This window comes from Corvus moneduloides, chromosome 4 (genome assembly GCF_009650955.1).
Source record: "Corvus moneduloides isolate bCorMon1 chromosome 4, bCorMon1.pri, whole genome shotgun sequence".
NCBI lineage: Eukaryota > Metazoa > Chordata > Aves > Passeriformes > Corvidae > Corvus > Corvus moneduloides.
The window spans coordinates 25,349,723-25,365,041 of record NC_045479.1 but is presented as its reverse complement, the minus strand read 5'-3'; the positions used below and the strand labels follow the sequence as shown (position 1 = coordinate 25,365,041).

General features: G+C 51.9%; 1 protein-coding gene across 9 annotated transcripts in view; it reads right to left on the bottom strand.

Moving 5' to 3' along the window:
• Positions 1 to 218: 218 nt before the first annotated feature.
• The window catches only part of LOC116443582 (coiled-coil domain-containing protein 134-like), a 46,811-nt gene continuing 31,710 nt past the window's right edge, over positions 219 to 15,319 (bottom strand). For 5 of the 9 annotated variants that reach the window (XM_032107789.1, XM_032107792.1, XM_032107790.1 and 2 more), the window contains 7 exons: positions 14,980 to 15,061; positions 14,316 to 14,521; positions 13,521 to 13,602; positions 11,416 to 11,522; positions 10,463 to 10,594; positions 10,190 to 10,299; positions 8,678 to 8,893 (listed from right to left, as the gene is read on the bottom strand). In XM_032107789.1, coding sequence (XP_031963680.1) covers positions 8,848 to 8,893; positions 10,190 to 10,299; positions 10,463 to 10,594; positions 11,416 to 11,522; positions 13,521 to 13,602; positions 14,316 to 14,521; positions 14,980 to 15,061 — 765 coding nt within the window. In that variant the 3' untranslated portion in view covers positions 8,678 to 8,847. Of the gene's footprint in view, positions 1,584 to 1,955; positions 2,028 to 2,268; positions 2,451 to 2,730; positions 2,816 to 3,021; positions 3,144 to 3,978; positions 4,097 to 4,648; positions 4,816 to 8,192; positions 8,301 to 8,677; positions 8,894 to 10,189; positions 10,300 to 10,462; positions 10,595 to 11,415; positions 11,523 to 13,520; positions 13,603 to 14,315; positions 14,522 to 14,979; positions 15,062 to 15,319 lie in introns of those variants that run through there. The other 4 variants (XM_032107798.1, XM_032107796.1, XM_032107797.1 and 1 more) reach the window with 4 other exon arrangements.

Below are 15,319 nucleotides of genomic sequence, written 5' to 3'. Positions count from 1 at the left end.
CCTCCGCTGCCCACGGGAAACGCGGCCGGGGCAGGGTTCGCGACCCGGCATGCCGCCAGGACGCCCGGCGGAAAGGCCAGCTGCAAGGCGGCGGTGGGCAGGGCATGGGCTTTGTCCTTCCCTCCGCAGCGCCCACGGACCCTCACCTCCTGAGGGGCCAGCCTCGACGCGCTCTGGCGCACACCCGCTCCCAGCAGGAACGGGAGCAAGAGCCAGGATTCTTCTACTTAAAAAAAAAAAAATAAAGTCAATTTTATTCGAGAAAAACCGAAAAAATGCGCCCATTTCCACCCCCTCCCCCCACTGGAGGGACTTGGCTCTGCTGTTAAAAAATTCGGGACGTTTCCCTTTCCTCCAAGGCTGTGATGCCACCAGCCCAACAGAGAGCACCTGCTCTTTGGAGAAGACCCCTGTGCAAGAGCTTGCTCTGGTGCGAGGCCATCAGCGTCGGTGAGAAATCTGAGGGTGGCTGTGTCGGGTCCTGGGGCCAGCCCCTCACCTCTGCCCCCACGGCAGCCCAGACACCCGGTGGAGCGTCACAGCCCCTCAGCTGGCTCCCTCCCTACTTCGGCCCTGCTATCGCCACATGCCCTCATCTGGCTGTTCCCCTGACAAGGGGCTTCGGGGACTCATTTAGAGAGGATGAGCCCCAAAGAGGAGGGATGGGGCATGGGGGGCAGGACAGGCTCTCAGTAGCTCGGGGCTGGTTCCCCCAGCATCTTCAGCATCAGCACTGCTTGCACCCATTGTCTGCAAAGAGGCCAAGTACCGAAATACCTCCTGTCCAAAAATTCACCGGGTGTTTGCCTCTCTGCGGGAATGCCCTGCAGTGGCCACGGGATGCCATCGGCCAGGAACACCTGCTATCGGCATTTTCAACTACGTCTGGACACTGAAATGCATGTTGCTCGGTGAAACAGCCGCTGGGAAAAAGGGAGGGCTGATGTGGCAGAGGTAGCAGCTGTGCAGAGACCAGGTAGAACCCAGTGGGGGGTGCCAATGAGATCACTCGTTTAACAAAACGAAAACCAAAACTGAGAGAAGCAGCATTGCTCATGAGGCTGTTTGGTGTGATGCACTCCCCAGCCCACCCATGTCGGAGGAGGCACGTTCAGCATGGGGTGTGCTGTGATCAGGAGCGATCCCTGGGCTCCACCAGGGGCGTGTCCCCCACACCCTACATCCCCACAGGCAACAACACCCATGGGATGGCCCCACTGCTTTCCTGTCTGTGCTTTACCTCTGGAGAAGGGGTACCCCACTTAAGCCCCATTGGGGCAACCCACCAGCACCACCACCCAACATCCACTGAACGAAAAGGAAAGGCAACAAAACAAAACCCACGGCACAAATGGAAAGGAAACTGCCAGGCACTGGCCCAAGGCTGCCGAGAAGGGAGCAAGCCACTCTGTGTCCCAGTGGTGCCACCCCCACTGCAAGGCGCAAGTCCCCACGTGCTACAGCTCTGACTGGGAGCGGGAGATGCGTGGGCCCTTGCGGATCTCCTTCCGCTTTTCCTCCTTCTTCCTCCTCTTCTCCTCATCCCGCAGCGCCTTCTGAAAGGTGTCAGCACTGGGGAAAAACTGTGGGTTGACAGCAAGGGGTCAGCATGGAGGAGCACCCACAGACTCTCAGAGGCACAACCCCTCCAAACCCACCAAAGCCAACACACAAGCCTCACAGCCCAGGGAGCTTTGAGGACAGATGCAGCATGAAGCAAATAGTCTCGACCATGAGGCAGGTAGCCACAGAATGGGAAAGAGGGCACCAGGTGCCCAAAGTAGACCACAGATGGGGAATTCAGTGCTCATGTTTCAGCCATGCTTACTCAGTGACAGGGGCTTTTGGCCATTCCCCACAAGCCACCCATTCCATTCCATTCCCCAGCCAGCCGTCTGGAGCTGCAACAGGGATGGGGAAGCACACAAGACAAGCTGGAAGCATTGCCATCTTACCTCTGACTGGTCTGTTTTAAAGGGATTGCGGTAATCCGGCGATTTCTCACTGATTCCGAGCTCCTGAGCCATCTGCAGAGCAAAGGGGAGACCTCACTGGGGAGTGGTGCCTCCCAGTCACATCCACCAGCTGTGACCAGAGTCCCCTACTCTCCCACCAGTCCCATCTATGCTCTATGCTCTTCCCCCATCCCTCAGCTCAAGGACAGCCCCCAGACACTGGGGGCCCCTGCCTTCCTTTTACCCCAAAACCCTCACCCCCCCTGGCCTAGCAGGAGAGAGGAGTCATGGCAGGGGGGATGAAGAGCCGTACCAGCCGCAGGACCTGGGAGTGGGGTCCCTGCTCGAACACACCCGTCAGGTTGCAGAAGCCAATGCCCCAGCGGATGAGGCTGTTCCAGTTGGAGTTGCGGTCAAAGTAGTGGTGCACAATCTTGGGGAAGCGCAGGACGACGTCCCCGAAGAAGGCAGTGTTCTCCACCACGTGGGAGTATGCTGTGGGGACAGCCACCAGCCCCATCAGCACAGCAGCCCCATCCCACTGGCACTCGTGTTCCTGCCATGAGGTGGGGAGGCTGAGGGCAGACCAATAGGCTCCCCAGTATGAACCGGTCAGAGAGGCAGCAACAGGGTCCCCAACAGACAGGGACCAGCCCAGGTCTGGTCTGGACACACAAGGGTTTTGTACCTACCCCAGCACTGATCCCAGAAAGAATGTCTGTGGTGCACCAGAGCACCATAAAAAGGAGAGGTGTAAAAACCAGAAAGGACCTACCATCCTTTATCTTCTCGTCCTGAGGGAAGGGCCCATCAGGAGGCACGTCAGCGGCGATGAGCACAGCACGGGAGTCCTCCAGCACCTGCCAGAGCCCTTGGTTACCGCCCTGTCCTGCCAGCCCCGCCCTGTACCCTGGAGGTGCTGCCACAGCTGCCCCACTTTGAAACCCCACGGCACCCTCCCTTCAGGTCCTAAAGCTCACCTGCCACACACTTCACAGAAGCCCCCAACCCTTCCCATTTCTTTCCACCCTTGTGGGCACAGAGTGCAGCCTGCACTGTGGCTTACTTTGAAGAGTCCCTTGAGCATGATGTCAATGATTTTGTACTGCTGGTTGATGTCATTGAGCTCAATCAAGTTCTTCAGAGCATTCATCTGGTCCTTGCGCTTCACCTCAAACAGCTTCTTATCTGCACTGCTGTCAAGGGCACTGTCGACACTCTCCCACCACACTGCTGCTCTCCCCCCTCCACCGGGCCCCTGGCACCATCCCAGCCCCCCCCAGTTCTCTTTGAGGTGTTTGACGGCTGGGTGGCAGCACCTCAGCCAGGATGAAACACAGATTTACAGTGAACCCCTTGCCCAAACACCCCAGCAGGTGGGTTAAGCACCCTTAACAATGCTGGGAGCTTGTGGAGAGCTTTCTACTTGCCAGTCTGTGCTCTAGCTGATGGGCTGGAGGAGGAACATGAACTGCCACCTTCCCCATGTGTCTCCACATACTCATTATGTTTTCATTCTTTGCCTGTTCACCAGGGGATGCTGCTGCGTGCTAAGAAGGGCTTGCATTAGCCCACCTCCTCATGGGCAAAAAATGCCTGTGGCACAGAGGAGACCAAGTGCCACAAGCCCAGGAGCCCTCTTCCACCATCCCAGCTGGTGACCCCAAAGCACTGAGATGTGCAGGCATGCTCTGCCTCCTGGCTGGCCATGCCACTTCCAAGAGCAGACTGGGAAATGTGCTCAGTGCCCAGCACAATGGAGCAGAAAGAAGAACAGCAGGCATTGCTGCCATTTCTGCTCCTATGCCAAGCCAAGCAATTGGTTAGCAAACCCAGGAGCTTGGCTAAAGCCCATCTACAGAGGGGCAAAGCAGCAACTTCCCAGTGCTTCTGGATCCTCTCTTTTCCACTTCCTTGTGCCCCTTTCCATGGTCTCTGACCCCTTCCCTGTGCATGAGCTCCCTCCAGCCTCTGTAGCCATTAGCGCATACGTGTGTCATGAGGGGCAGGCTGCAGAGGATACAGATTTCCAAGCCAGAGTCTACTCTCTGTTTCTCCAGGTCTGTGAAGCTGCCCTGGGACAGCAGCAATGCCAGCAGAAAGGGGCAGATGATGAGAAAATCCATGTTGGCTGCTGCAGCCTGGAAGAAAACAAACCAACAAAACCAATGACCAGTGAGGAGGCTTACCAAAAGGAGAAGTCACACAAGCCACTTGGGACTGATGGCACACTGCCCTTGACACCAGGGTCCTTGCCCACCTCTCCCCATGAGTGGTCTGAGGAATACAGTGGCCAGAGCAGAGCCACATGGTGATGCTGCAGCCAGCCTGCTCTCTCCTGCAAGTGAAGCCCTGGTCTCCCTCTTCTCTCTACCTGCCTGCACTGCCAGCCCCCAGGGATCTGACCAAGCACTGACTCAGCAGAAAAATTAAGTCCTACCCTTGTTTCCAAAAATAACAGCTAGCTTTCTGTTGGGTATGCGAGGCAGAGCAGCCCAACAACCAAAACAGCAGGTCTGGAAGGAAGAGAAGGATCACCGAGGGGCTGAAGTCCATCTCGCCTTCAAGTGCCACGTTCAACCAGTTCAGCGACCTCCCTTCACCCCTTGGAGTGCTGGTACCTGGACCCTTCCCCTCACTACAAGCTGGGTGCCAGCTGCGGACCCCACACCAAAAAGCAACAGTTGGCTGACCTGGTGGTAACTTCCCCTTCCCTCCAAACGAGTCCCTTCCCAGGCAGTGTCTGAGGCTTTGCTGGGATGCTCTTGGGCAGAGCTGCTCCTGACCACAAAGGTCCCTCAAAGTCAACGGCTGGAGGAAAAGGTCCTTGAGAATGAGGACCCTCTTGGACAGTCTGTGCCTGGAAAAGGAGAGCAGTACCTCAGTCCCCAGACAGCAGAACTCAAGGCGGTCTGTCAGGAGGCACGAGGTTTCCACACAGCTGAGCACAGGCCACTGGCAATTACAGAAGCAACAGCTCCTTCAGAGGCATCGTCTGAGCCACCTCCTGCTCCCCAGGGAAAGGCAGATGTGTAATGCCACCACTATGACCCACTGCCCTCTTGAGTCTGAGTTTGCCTGCCCAGCCAAACCTGTCTCTGCAATCCCCTAAGACTGAAACTAAAACAAATCCCTTCTTGTTTTTTTCTTGTTGCTTTTCTTTTTTAAACAAATATGATTTCTTCAACTCCAGGCCCATGAAAGAGACAAAACAGACAGCACCAACAGCTCTCCCAGCCCTGCAAGGATCAGCAGCAGTTCCCACCATGTACCTCCTGCCGAGGCCAAGCCAAGCATCTTCATGCCCCAGCACAGGCAGGGGAACAGTGTCAGACAAACATGAGAAACCCTCTGAAATGTTTTGCTGTTGTGCTTTGTAAAAGGCAGCACCCCTGGAAGGGAACAGACCAGAGTAAATACAACCAGTTACTGAAGAAGACACGGCTGCCCCTGGTGTGGGCTCAGCAACATGCTCCATGTTTCTGACACAGTGCAGAGCCAGCATGGCAGCACAAATCCCCAAGCCAGGCTTGGGGTCTGTCCCCTCTGCCCACTGTGGTGTGAGGCTTAAGCCATATTCCAGCCATCCTAAATGCCACAAAGCACACCAACAAGTCAAGGCTGAAAGGAAAATTCTCCAGCCCAGGCAAACAGATGTTCTTTCTGCTGGACCTACCAGCCTGGTCAGCTTCCAAGAGACTGCTTCACCCTGCCAAAAACCATGACCCAAGGACCCAGGGCCTGGCTCAGCGAGGTGGTGCAGGTCTCCCCCCTCTGCAGACCCCCCCAACAGCTGCTCACTCCCTCCCAAGCTCTTGGGGAGGAGGAAGTGCAGCAATGCAAGAGCACAAAGAGTGATTGCCCTGGGACTCAGGCTCCTGTTTGCCCCTCGGATCAGACATACCACCATCAGGACTAGGCTGGCTATTTGCCATGCTCATGGAGAGCTGGAAAGAGACATTGGAGGCAGCGAGTGGCCTCCAGACCAGGCTGGATGGCAAAGAGTAGAAATGCTGCTCACAACAGCTCTGCCATGCTGCCCATGGCAGTCCAAGTGTGCTTGGTTAGGGCAGGGGCTGCTGCATCCCGTTTCCAACATCAGAATGGGGTGTCTGGAGGATGTTCTGCAGGTGCTACAAGGGGGAAGATGAGCTGCAAAAAACCCTGTTGAAGGCACCAGCAGAGCAGAGCACAGCTCTGGGCCAAAGCAGCTGCCGACCAGCCGGTTGCTGCAGCACAAGGTCCACCAGCCTGCCTGGCTGCTTTGGAACAGTGACGGGCTTCATCAGAGACACAACAGCAGATGCTGTGGTATAGATGGCCAATGCTTTCAATGAAAATGAAAATCAGATCCTCCTACACCAGCCCTAAAGATTGTCCCATAGGACAAGGTCAGAAGTAGAGGACTGGAGAACCACACCATACCAGAAGCTCATCACCTTTTCATCTGATCTGCTGGCACTCATTCTTACATCAAAGCTATTTACTTGCCATTGTCCATCATAGCTGAAATATGCCAGTGAAAATGAAGCAGGGCCCAGTTGTTTCTCTCATGCACAGGAAGTTGAGGCTGCTGATGCCATGTGGGACTACCTCAGATTTATTTCCTTTCGCTGCCCTGGCAATTTCACCCCATTTTAACAGCAGAGGACATGCCTTCCTCTCCAAGCCACACTGTGTAAGTGCAGAGATGCCAAAGCTCCTTACAGATGTTCATCCATGCTTTCCCCACGAACACTCTCTCGTGTCTTCACACCCGCTGAGGGATGAGATGAGACAGAAACACTGCAGAGCTGCTCCTCTCTTCCCTTCCTGCTCCTCCCTGAATTGATTTCTGCCAAAGACAGCTCTGCCTGCTGCTTCAGGGAGCAGTCCAGGGAGCCAGGGCCTGGCCTGATGCTACAGATGGAAAGGAGTTTCCACCAACATCGCCTTGCAGCTCTGGCCAGCTGGCCGTTTCAGCAGCAAGCCTACCAGTCTGTCTCACTGTCTCCCAACCTCTTAATTTAGATGTGTTTTTCCAAAGACATGACAACAGATGCTGTGTTATAGATGGTTAGTACTTCCCATTAAAATGTTTTCAATTACTTTATAAATTTTCCTGCAGGAGCCTCATCTGAACCAAGCATCCCTGAGATTTATTCACTTAATGAGCTTGCAAGGCAGAACCATGCTGCAATGCTTTGGTTCCCAGGAGAGACTTCTGCACAAACCACCCCCCCCCTCCCCACCTCCCCTCTGCAGGCACTGAAATGTAGGGGGGAAAGCATCATCCTTTGCCAAGAGAACGCTGTGGCAAAACAAGGAATGAAAACTCCCTGCCCCACGAATGCATTCCTGAGCTGCTCCTCCAACAACCAGATGAGGATTAATCTCTTGTTACAGCTGAACCAAAAGCTTCAGAAGTGAAACACCGCTGCTCAGACTCCTCTAGGACATATCTATATGGGGCTTACAGGACCAGCTGCTTCAGTTGAAACAGCACTGGCCATTTACACCTGCTCATCTCCAAAGTCCCCCAACCACCAAGCCCAGAAGCTTGCGTACCACAGGATTCTGTAGCCCCGGTTTCCTGCTGTGATTTACAGCAGGAACGGGTCCATCCCAGGCTACCCTCGTGCCTCGCGTCCTGCCGGAGGGGTTCAGAAGCACCCTGAGGGGCTCGGGCAGCCACCGGCTCCGGGAGATGGGATTCTCCTGCAAGCTGCGCTCAAAGTAACGGCAACCACACAGGGACGGCAGAGTGCAAAGGGGATTAGCCGAGCTTACCCCGGCCGCGCTGCGGGAAACCCACCCGGAGCCGTGTCAAGTGGACGTAGCAGGAGCGACACGAGAGGATGCGAACCCTCGGGGCGGGACGGCAGCTCCCCGGAGCCGCGGCGGCCCGCTCCTCCCGCGGCTCCAGCGCGGGGCAAGGAGGAGCAGGGCGAGCAGGCGGCGACGGCAGGCAGAGCCCGTCGGGCACAGCCCTTTAACCCAGGGTCCAGCGAGGTGTCCCGGGGCCGCACTGCCCGCCCCGCTCACCGGCCACCCCGGCTGCCCGGGAGGGAGTGCCCCTCGCAGGTCTCGCTCGGGGAGCACCGGACACGTCCGCCCCGTCCCCCGGTGCCCCCGGAGCAGCCCCAGGGCGGCGCCCCCCCATCCCTCCTGCCCCGCCACGGCCGGGCAGCTCCCCCCCGGCCCCGCTGGGACTCCCGGGGCGGGGAAGGCTCCCGGGCGGCGCGGCCGGTCCCCCACCTGCGGGCCGGGTGCCGGGTGCCGAGGCCGGCGCTCACGCCCGCCGCGCTGCCATGCTGCTGCTGCTGCGGCCGCCGCCACCGCCGCTCCGCCGCTCCGCCCCGCCGTGTCACTTCCTGAGCCCCCGCCCCGCCCCAGCACCGGCACCGGCCGCGCACTGGCGGGCACTTGGGGGGTCTGGAGGCAACAGGACAGCGGGGGCTGCGGTTGTAGTCGAACGGGTCACTCGTGAGCTGGAAAAAGTCTCCTCATCCCTACGGAACACGCAGCGTATCTGCTTCCCCCGGGATCCTGGCTGAGCCCCCACCGCCCCTTTCAGCCCAGAGCAAAGGGGCCACCCCGCAGTCCCATCAGGCAAGGCGGGTGAACAGAGCACCTCTTCCACAGCATCCCTGTGCGACATCGTTTCCCCAGGCAGGTCTGTATTTTGATATATGAAGGGCATCAACCAAGCCTTATCCCGCACAGAAAGGGAAACGGAGCCGTTTCAGTAACAGAACTTTTTAATTTCAACAAATCTTTTGCTCAAAATGAGCAACAAGTGACTTCCTTTGTCCATCTTCTCCCTACTACTCACTGGGAATAAACGGCAGGATGGGGTCTCCTGCTACATTCTTGCTTTGTTCCTCTGCTCTGGGCACTGTATCTTCTCATTTCAATCTGCAATGTGTGAGACGGACACTGCCACGCTTCCCAGACATCTGTCATTGACAGCATGAGTGGAAACCAAAGGAAAGGCATGCATGCTGTGGGAATTCCCACATTTGACATATCACTGACAGGAAGTTTTCATTACTAAACCAACCCTCCCCAAGCCAGGGAACCTCACTCTCAACATACGTGAGAAACATCAGTGTAGGTAAACCTGAAGAAAAGTCAAAGCTCGACTTTGACCAGAGGATTTTTTTCTTCCATGTCCATGACTATCTTATTCATGTAGCCCCACTGCTGCACTTCAAGTGCATCTAAGATCCTTCCTAACCACCAAGATTTGAAGGTTTCTTAATACATGAAAAAAGCCAGAAATGAAAAGTAACTTCAGCAATGTAACAAAACCTCCCATCCAAATTCCTTCATCCCTGTATGGAGAAGCAAAATGGAGTGGAAAATGGAGGCTTGATGGCCTCCACCAGGACAACTTGCCCTCTGAGTGTCTCACAACAGTGCAGTAATATCACACTGGGGGGTAAGCATGCGGACAAGCTACTCCTCACAGGACAAACACCTCACCCACCACATACTCTACACTTGGCTGATGACAGCATCCCATAGTGAAGGAAGTCCCCACACCCACAGGAAATCGCTGCCATGGCCACTTCCATCATTGCTACACGTCTGAGGCAATGCAGCATGATGAAAACAGGAAGGCAAAAAAAAGAGTTCGAGAAAACAACAAATACTGCATCAGGTTCCTTCTTTCTCCACAAGGCATCTGGGAGTGGCCCCTGCCTCCATCACCAGAGAAGAGGAGGATTCAGTTCGCAGAGGCAGACTCTAGGCCCAAACAGAATAAAATCTGGTAACGCCACTCAGTGGTTCCCAAATGCTCTCCGTGTTTTGAAAGTGCCCGAGTTATATTTGGGTTTCCACTACTTCATGGGCATACTGGCACTAGATGGCATGCAAACAGAGATTAACTCATTGCTCATCCTCCAGGGAAATCAATACAGGGATTGTTACTGCTTTGAAGCCACAGATTCCCCAGCCTGCTCCCCTTTCATCAGACCACCTCTGCCTTATAGATTAATGCAAACCCAGCACGTAGACCCATCTTTAATCCCAATTGTCTCCTCATTTCCCAAATGTCTTCTCAGATTAGGACGTGATGAAGTCTTTCATCCCAAAGTTAGCCAAGTGTAGAAACCACTCAGAGATTTTCAATTTTGTTTGCCTTCAGCTGGAACAAGAGAAGGAGCAGCAGATTAAATATCCCATCTACCTCTGTTACACCTACCACACACATCAGCTATCAAAGGCATCTGCCCAGCAAAGGATACACAATGTCCTGATGTTTTACACACGTGGTCCTCTGTCCCAAGAGGCGATCCAGCAAGGTCTGAATGATCCCTGACTGCTCTGGCTCCACCTGACAATGACTGCTCTGAATCTGAGGGGTCAGAAAAAAGAATGATTTCCAGAACAACAGAAAACTGCTGGGCTTGTTCCTTCATACTGCCTCCCTCATCTCCACACAGAGCAATGAGATCTTCAAAGGCTGAAACACCTAGGGATTCCCTTCCCATTTTCCTAGGCAGTCACTGCTCTCTTACCTGACAAAGGAAGAGGTGAAGAGCACAAGATGTGGCCTCAGGCAGCTCTGCTAAGTTGGCTTCTGCTGCCTCCTGAACAATCTGGCTAATTTCTTTTTGAGAAATAATATTGCTGCTCTGATATCTCACAAACTTGAACAAAGGAAAAAATAGAGACATTAAATAGTGGAAGACCCACAGAGTGCAACAGTGACTCATTACTTGCAAAGACCTCTTCTATGTACCATTTCTGCAGCACCTTAACCACAGGCCTGATTTTTATACCACTTCTAATGGAACCAGTGCAAGTATCTGTGTTGATGGTGCTCTGATTTATAGCCAGACTTTTTTTGGTTTAAATTGGGAAGGAATTAAAATAAATGAGGTAACCTTTTAAAACTGAAATAAGAACAGCAAATACTCACAGACCCATCTTATATTTGGAGGGGGAAGTTTCACCTTAATAACCCTTCCTCTCATTCACTGCCATGATGGCTATATCTTCAGTATTTCTGCTGGGTAGGACCACATTCCCCCTCTAGCCCACAGACCCCATGTACAGCAGGGTAGTATATTGCCCTAACTCCCCACCCTGAAAAGTCAAGTCTGTAAGGCTGAAGACGGGAGACAAGCTGTGATGCCGAGCAGTCAGCTCGCTCTCTGACTGGTAACAGCAGTTGCATGTTCTCTGCAAGCTTCCCCTCTCCTCCCCAGGGGTCCTAGATGATATAAATAAATGCTACCAACACCAGAAGAACAGGACGTGCTCACTAACAGCAGTCAGTTTCTGCAGGGTGTGGAAGTTCACTTGAAAGTATCATTATTAATATAGGGCACAAATATAGCACCAGACAAAGCCACAGCAGTGTCGGAGACTCTGTGTGCGTAGCAGGTTAAGTACCAATAACCAGCCCACATGCATTTTACCAACATACTGGGAAAGATGGGGAACAGCCCACCCTTCTGCTGCTCACCAAAGTCATCAGCCTGAGAACTTCTGGCTGCAGAAAGGACTTCTGGCCCCCACTCAGTAGTGTAAAGAGCAGGAATCGGTGCCACGGCTGTGAAGCAACATGTAGAGCTGGGAGAGAAGGAGAAGCCAATCAAAGACAGCTGTAAAACTGCCCAAGTGACGGGCTGAACCCAGCTAAGGACAGTCTTCAATACTGACCCCAAGTTTTCTCTCCTAGACCCCATGCTGTGAAACACTAAGGGGATATTTTGCACTGTTCTTACTTGCCTTTTAATCTGTCACTCTCTGGGCAAGAGTTCAGTCAAGAGGACAAAAGCTTAACAGCTTTTCAAAGCAGAAAATACATACTGTCCATCTTTGTGCTGGTACAGGAGGAGAAACCTTCTCCTGGGGTGCATGTCATAAAACAGTGAAAAAATAAATTTAGCCTGGGGTTTTAAAAATAATACCCTCTGGTTTCAATATGAGGACATCTCTCCTGACCTCAGTTTTTATTTAGCTGCAGAATACCCTTTGGGTAATGAAGAAAGCCCTGTAACAGAAGCTGAACAAACTGAGCCTGGATCTGCATCAGACAGTGGACTATGGGGACCAGCCAGGCTGATAGTGACAATGTAGTCAGTAGAGAAAATATTCTTACTAATGAACATACACGATAACATAACATATATTAGGTAAGGCCATAAGTCTGTGATGGCATGAAGTCTTTCACTGAATGCTGAAATTAAAATGTTATTACCTTGTATTTATTGCAGGTTAGGAGCATGGGATGGACAAATAAAACAGACCAGCTGACATAACTTGTTACACTATAGCAACTCACCAGAGTGTTAGAAAGGTCTCTTTTCCACTGTCAGTCACATAACCTCCCTATTGCCACTACAAGAATCTTTTCTAAAGGAAAACAATACTGAAAAATAATGTAAAATATTTGGGGGATATCTTTCATCTGGGGAAAATGAGAAAGTACCAGCACTGTGCATGAGCCTACTCTGCACATTTGGAAATATCTCTGGACTAAAAGAGGGTTTTAGAAAGCCTCAAGCAAGTCAACTCCTACGGGCAGAACCCAGGACAGACTCTTTCCAGTGTTCTTTCATGTTTCAGCCAAATACAGCTATGACCCTCATTCTGCTTAGAATAAGGAGACTCTTGTTATTGTTGTTGTGAACTTCAGCACCACAGCAGACAGGTTCAGCTGTTGCTGCAGCAGCATTTCATTAGTTTAATCCCAAATCAGCAGAGCATACCCTTTTTTTTTTTTTTTTTAATTCAGCCTTTTAATACCCTCCCCTCAGCTACTGGCTGTCATTCATCTGCAGTATTACATCTTTATCCAACCACTTCCTCTCTCCCACCAGTGTCCCTTTTGCCTGGTGTTCATTCACTCCATCCTGTTCTCTATTAGTGTTAAAAAAACTGAAGTGAACAGGTCAGGGTAGAGAGAACTTTCTGGTTTAAGAACAGAGCCAGCACCTGGACTTTGTGGCAGGAGGCTGACAACAAGCAGAAGGGTCTCTTCTTCCCCCCCAACTGTACGATGCAGTCATATTATGTTATACTGAAAACATGGTATACATTAGGTCTGACACACACTCTGGAAACCAAGGTTGGAATTCACCCCTGGAAATCCAGATTTCCATCTTCCATTCCCTAAGGCTGCCTAGTACCCTGTTCTCCCTTCCCTTCCTTCAGGGCCAAACTGTGACCATCACTGTCCTTTTGTAAGACACATCATGTTGAGATCCTTCCTCCAATATGTTTATGGTCTAAAGGTTTGATACAATCGGCCTGAAAGTCAAAGACTATTCCTATACTCCTTCCATTCCCAAACCTTTCACTCCTACAGGGTTGGAGAATTACTTTTTACCTTCTGGAAAGCATCTTGGTGTCCAGAGCCAAAGTGAAGGTTCATGCCTGCAGGGGAGTCAGGCGCTGTGATCTCATCTCACAAAGCACAAGATTAACTTTAGGCATACAAATAACTTTTCTTATTTGGCATAAACTCATTAAGCATTTGCTCCAGAGCACTACTGGATAGAGATCAAAGAGCTCAAAATCACTGCAGGAGGGAAACTAGGAGAAGAAAGAGCATGAAGACTTTACCAGCATCCTGGTTCTTCTCATAGAGGTATTCTACTAAGGTTTCCAGGCAGGCAACCACTGCCTGAGAGAGCAGCAAGTCTTTCTGGAATACCAAAAGAAAGAAAAAAAACCCAGTCAACAGCTATTGCAAGAGGAAAATTCATGAAGTGTCAGGATCTGAAGAGTATGCAGCACAGGAAAATAACACCTTTCATCTCCTTCAAGGGATGCAATGTGCTGCAAATTATCTGTCACATCAAGGAGCCAGACAGAGGTACGGCTACTTATTTTGAGACTAAAAAATAATAAGTAACAGCCTCCAAAAAATAAAGATAGGAGTCCAACATAGCTTAAGAGTTAAATGTAAACTGATGTACTACCCCTGGAGCCCAGCATCACTTGAGCAAGTTAAATGTATGCTGATGCACTCACTACCCCCAAAAGCACCTTGCCAGGGGCATGGGGGATGGACTAGGATTTGTTACACTTTTCCCACATCTGTCCCTATGGATGTAGTGTCCCTGCAGAGAAGGAGATGGGAAGACAGAGATTGTTATTAATACACAGAATTTCAGCTACCCAGTTCAGCAGCAGGGAGCACCGCATAGCTTGATTTACCTTCTTTCTCACTGCACTGTGCTGCAGCAAGAGCATTTTCCCTCCTCCTCATCACGTCTGTAAGGGATGGGAAATGCAGGCGGAAGAAAAAAAACCAGAGAGCCCCTTTGATTCTGCAACTGGATGGTTTCTTCTCAAGTTAATGTTCCTGCTTGAAGCCCAACACTGCTGTTGTTCCCAAAGTCATATTTTATATACCTGCAACTGGACATGCACCAGAAGGTTCTGCAGACTGACAACAAGCGAGAAGACCTGCTGCATGGCAAGGGGATGCAAGGCAGTGTCCTGCAGTGATGATGGCTGTGGTTGAGTAGCACCTGGGGCTGTGTTTTGGCCCACAATCACCAGCAGGGAGGAGGAGAACTTCTGTCGCAGGACAGCTCTCAGGAACTGCATGATGCTCACTAGACAGGGAGATGCTTATTAGTGTGTGTCAGTGTTTTTCTCTGACCTACCCTGTGTGTTGGTGCCTCCCATGTTGTACAATAACATGGGAGAGGAGAGAAAATGTGAGCTTAATAGCCCACCAGAGTTGTCCGGCAGCTGCTGACAGCTGCAGACAGGAATGGCAACATGGGTTTCCTTGTTCATCTCCTCCTCTGAGACACTAACACAGTTCACACTCAGTTCCAGGTGCCACTACCAACCTCTAAGGAAGATCTGTCCAAACAAAGAAGAACTTCAGACAGTTCTCTTTTGCCCTTTTTCACCACCAGTTACACAAAGTCAAATGGACCAAAGTTTCCAGATTCTCTCCAGCACCCCCATCATTCCATTCCATAGTCACCAGCTCTCCCTTGTTGCTTGTATCATGGTACTAGTGGCTGCTTCCAGACAAATCCCCCTAACAGGTGCAAAATACCTAACAGCAGGATTGGCTTCTTATTCCTGAAGATGACTGCATTCAGGACTTCTGTAAGGTCTACAGAGAGTGTCTGATGAACCTACAAGAGAATTAAATAGAAGAAAAAAAGTGGTGCTGGTTTGGAGCACAGAGAAAGCTGCCTTACATACTTCTAGACCTTAGATACTACCCCATGGTGACCACTGAAAGCCAAGGCAACAGCAACAGGGATTCAGGAGGCTGATGCAGAAGGGGGAGTTACATCATTGGACCCTCAAGTTTCACTCACCACCAGTTGCCAGAGCTGCACAGCTTCCAAACCACAGCATACCTCGTCTGTCTTGTTCTCACTACTCCC